General features: G+C 41.9%; 1 protein-coding gene across 1 annotated transcript; it reads left to right on the top strand.

Annotated features, from left to right (window-relative positions):
* Nucleotides 1-2,708: 2,708 nt before the first annotated feature.
* LOC111874575 (ATP-dependent RNA helicase DBP2-like) lies at nucleotides 2,709-3,619 on the top strand. Its single transcript, XM_023870187.1, has 3 exons — nucleotides 2,709-2,875; nucleotides 3,032-3,236; nucleotides 3,356-3,619. The coding sequence occupies exons 1-3, from the start codon at nucleotides 2,709-2,711 to the stop codon at nucleotides 3,617-3,619; spliced, it is 636 nt and encodes a 211-aa protein (XP_023725955.1).
* Nucleotides 3,620-4,093: the final 474 nt, after the last annotated feature.

The raw sequence follows: 4,093 nt of genomic DNA, 5'->3' as shown, positions 1-4,093 counted from the left end.
CTAAACTGTCCTCGTGTTTTTGTGTGGTTTGTAGTATTGGTGAGCGGGGGGGGGGGGGTACTTGAATCTAAAATGTAGCCCGCTGTATACGGTTCGGAAACATTAGTGTAGTGCCAGCATGTAATGTATTTACAGCGGTGTAATTCTAGGAATGATGACTCTAAACCAATCACGTTTTCACCTGGTGCTGCTTTATTCAAAGAAACCCGGTTAGCTTTGAAAAGGAGGCAGGTGCGAACATTCACAGCAATCAGTGGGGCAGTTCGGGACAACTAATTTCAAAATCGTGGGTAAATGTGGACATGGCAATGAAATGCATGGGGCATAATACGTGATATTTCCAAACCGAACCAGGGACAACGGAAAGAATTCAAACGGATGCCGGGGATAAAGGCGCTCGGAGCCTCCATCCGTCTCTCTAATATCCTCTCCTCCAGAAAAAAATTCAGGGTAATGAGGCATGCCTCCACGGATTCTTAATCTCGTCACTGGAGGCCTTGCGTAAAATAATACAAAACTAAAACTTTTTTTTTTAATTCTTCTTGCATCATGAATACTCTAGAGCGGGAGGTAGAAATATCTTCAGTGACTTAAACGTAAATTTTCGGGCTCCATGCTCTTCCGGAGGCGGCCATTTTTTTTGTGATTTAGTTAACGCCGCTGTTCGTACCTCATGCATAATGGTGCTGGATAGACTGATTAATGAATTGGAGGGGAGGTGGGAGGAAGAAGTGGCGGGGTGTTATCCCGGCATTTGTCTGGAAGAGCTGATGAAAATTACAAAGGTATGTCAGAATAGCCGATCTTCAGGCAAAGATTTGATCCCAGGAAGTCCCAGATATAAAGCAGAAGGAGTTCTAACCTCTCGGTGGACACCTTCCACCTTCCACGCAGTAGCGTAGTTGGTTGAGGCACTATGCTACAAGCCGGAAGGTCACGGGTTCAAGTCCCGATGAGGTCATTGGATTTTTTCAATTGACCTAATCCTTCCAGCCGCACTATGGCTCTGGGGTTGACTCAGCCTCTAACAGAAATGAGTACCAGGAATTAATTAAATAATTTTCCTGGAGAGTAGAGTGCGGCTGGCGCGTAAGGCTGACAACCTTACCGCTATCTGTGAGCCGATTGTCTAGATAATGTGGGACCCTCAACGTCTCACAACCCTATGGGCCTCCACGGCCTGTTACAGGGATAGCTTTACTATTACTTTTTTTACCTCTATATCTCCTGCTGGAGAAGCAGGGGGGGGGGGGGGGCGATTTATGGGATCTATTTCTGTGGCCTCAGTATAATTTGTTCTAAATTTTCCATGCTAGTTCTTGTTGCTTTACACCCAAGTCAGCTTAGATCTATTGTTGTTTATCTAACAATTAAAACTGTCTAAATTTCTGAGTTTATGTTTGCACTAGCCCTTCCTGAATGTATTTTATCACCAACTAATTTTGTACCCCTCACACAAGCAATATATATGTGCAAATTAAATACCAGTCAACCCCTGATGATGGAGACAGAGGCAGCATCTCTAACATCAAACCAATTCCGTGACTGACACAGCCGACTGCCTGAGATTTCACTGTCTCCATGAAAGCTTAAGTATTGTCTACATTTTATAAACTTTTATTAATGACTATCTTCGTAAGTTCAAATATTAATGCATTTGTTACCATTCCTGAAAAGTCATCATAATGCTAATAATGTGATTTCCAGTTTTCCTTTGGATATAAATACAGTAAATCATCAACATGTATGAACTTAATATAAATAAATGAATTTAAGAGGGGTTACTAACCTAGGTGTAACTTAGTGAAGGATGAGAATGGTGACTTGCTTGCAGATTCCCAGAACATTTTGAATAGGTGGAAGAACTACTTGTCTGTTATTGAATGTACATAGGGTCAGTGATGTTAGGCAGACAGAAATACATACATCTGAGCCATTAGTACCCAATCCTAGCCATTTTGAGGTTGAAAATGCTATTGCAAAATTGAAAATGTATAAATCGCCAGGTATTGTTCAGATTCTGGCAGAATTTATTCAAGCAGGAGGTGAAACATTACATTCTGAGATCTGTAAGCTAATAAATTCTATATGGAATAAGGAACACTTGCTTGATCAGTGGAAGGAGTCTATTATTGTATCAATTCTTGACTGAATGTTTGCTACCATTCAGTTCGGTCTTCTCGTCTGCTGTCTAAAAACATAGAAATTAGAATATACTAATCCATAATTTTGCATGTGATTCTGTACTGATGTAAAACTTTGTCTCTGACATTAAAAGAGGAACATAAGACTGAGGGTTTCTGAGAACATGGTGCTGAGGAGAATATTTGAACTGAAGAGAGATGAAGTGACAGGAGGTTGGAGAAACTGCATAATGAGGAGCTTCATAATTTGTACTCTTCGCCCTACTAGCTGAAGATAGCTTCTATCAATCAGACTGTGGAAATATCCCAGAAAACAGCATTCGTCTGATTAATCGGGCTTGAAACTCACCAGGTACCATACAACATGAGAAATGTTTTGGCCAGATGAGTAACAATGAGCCTTTCAAGCAAAGTGGTGCAGGCAGTTCAGTCCAAGTACTAAACATATGCATGGTGTGTTCAATAATGTTTTCAGTTCCTGATTATAGAGAGTGTCCCATAACAGGATATGCATGGCTTAACTATGTTCTTGGGATAATTTAAAGTTGGAAAGTTGAATTGAACATGGATTGTGGTGGTGGTGGTGGTGGTCATGGGGGTTGTGGAGGTTGTGGAAGTGGAGGTCGTTGTGGTGGTCATTGTGGTGGATGTAGTCATTGTGTTGGTGATTATCGTGGTTGTGGTGGTCGTGGTCATGGTGGTGTTCATCGTGGTGGTGGTGGAGGCGAAAGGCGGGTTTTAAGTACCTTCACACCTGAAACCTGAATCAGCATCCCTGAGAACACATTTGGGGCTGTTCATTTGAACTGTGTTTCTAACAATAACCCAACAGTGGGACAGTTTGTAGATGCCTTGAAGACTAAAATCATCAATGGCCTTGCTTTTAGATGTCTGGGGGGAACTAATTGTGAGCATGATGGTGCTACTCTTCTGGATAACCTACAATCATTCCTCAGGGAACCTGATGTTGCTTCACGAAATCCTTCCACAAGTCATGACAAGGAAACCCCTGCTGGTGTGCCTGAGAGTTTCCATGTTGCTCAGAAAGTACAGGAGGACATAAGTGCTGCAGTACATGCTGGAGACATGGAAGTATTCTCAGTAGCCTACATCAGCGGTTCCATTGCCAGACAGGTTCTTCGAGGTGTCAGCTGTGATGCATGCAAGACATGCCTGACATCTGAAGTGCTGCTATCTTCATATATTTCAAGGAGTGCAGTGATACAGAACAGTTTCTCACCTGTCCTTCTGAGAAGCTTGTGGAGACTGTTGGTACTGCTGTAACTCTAATGGAGTGTATAGTGGCAAAGGTGGGCCACTTCAATTCAGTGGAGCAGCATATCACAACTGCCATTAAGAGCACCATTGACTTCAAGTGGATTAGGTGTACTGGTTGTTCACTTCACTACCAACGAATAGTAGATGGTATTGTGAGATGTCTCACAACAATTTACATCCCTTGGTGGTGTAAGTGAACAAACAGGTTGATGACTGAAGCAGCCAGGCAGAGGGCCACAAAGAGGGAGATTAAGCTACTGACACATCAGTAAGTCATTAGGAAAGTAATGCTTCTTCATCTTTGCCTTGTAATATCCTGCCCATACCAGCCCTGGAAATTGGCAGAGAGCAGTTATTGAATTACTGGAATAATATATTCCAATTGCTCACAAGAGCATCTATAGATGTTTCATAAGTTGGAGAAAGTAACCCTGATGACAAGCAACTGCAACTACCATGCCTTCACATGCTCTTGTCTCAAACCTCTGGTATTGAGTAATTTGTTGATAACATTATCACCTAGAGTCAGATTACATACAAGAAACCTATTCTGATCTTGAGCTCCCTCTCCTTGCTTTGGAGACCTGTTTCCTTCTTCCCAGAGTATTAGAACATCATTGTCAGAAGATGATCAGAGTTCATTCTGCCCTATATCTGAAAATAATTATATT

The sequence above is a fragment of the Cryptotermes secundus genome, unplaced genomic scaffold (genome assembly GCF_002891405.2).
Source record: "Cryptotermes secundus unplaced genomic scaffold, Csec_1.0 scaffold1177, whole genome shotgun sequence".
NCBI lineage: Eukaryota > Metazoa > Arthropoda > Insecta > Blattodea > Kalotermitidae > Cryptotermes > Cryptotermes secundus.
The sequence above is the reverse complement of the archived record's forward strand: the minus strand, read 5'-3'. Positions and strand labels throughout refer to the sequence as shown.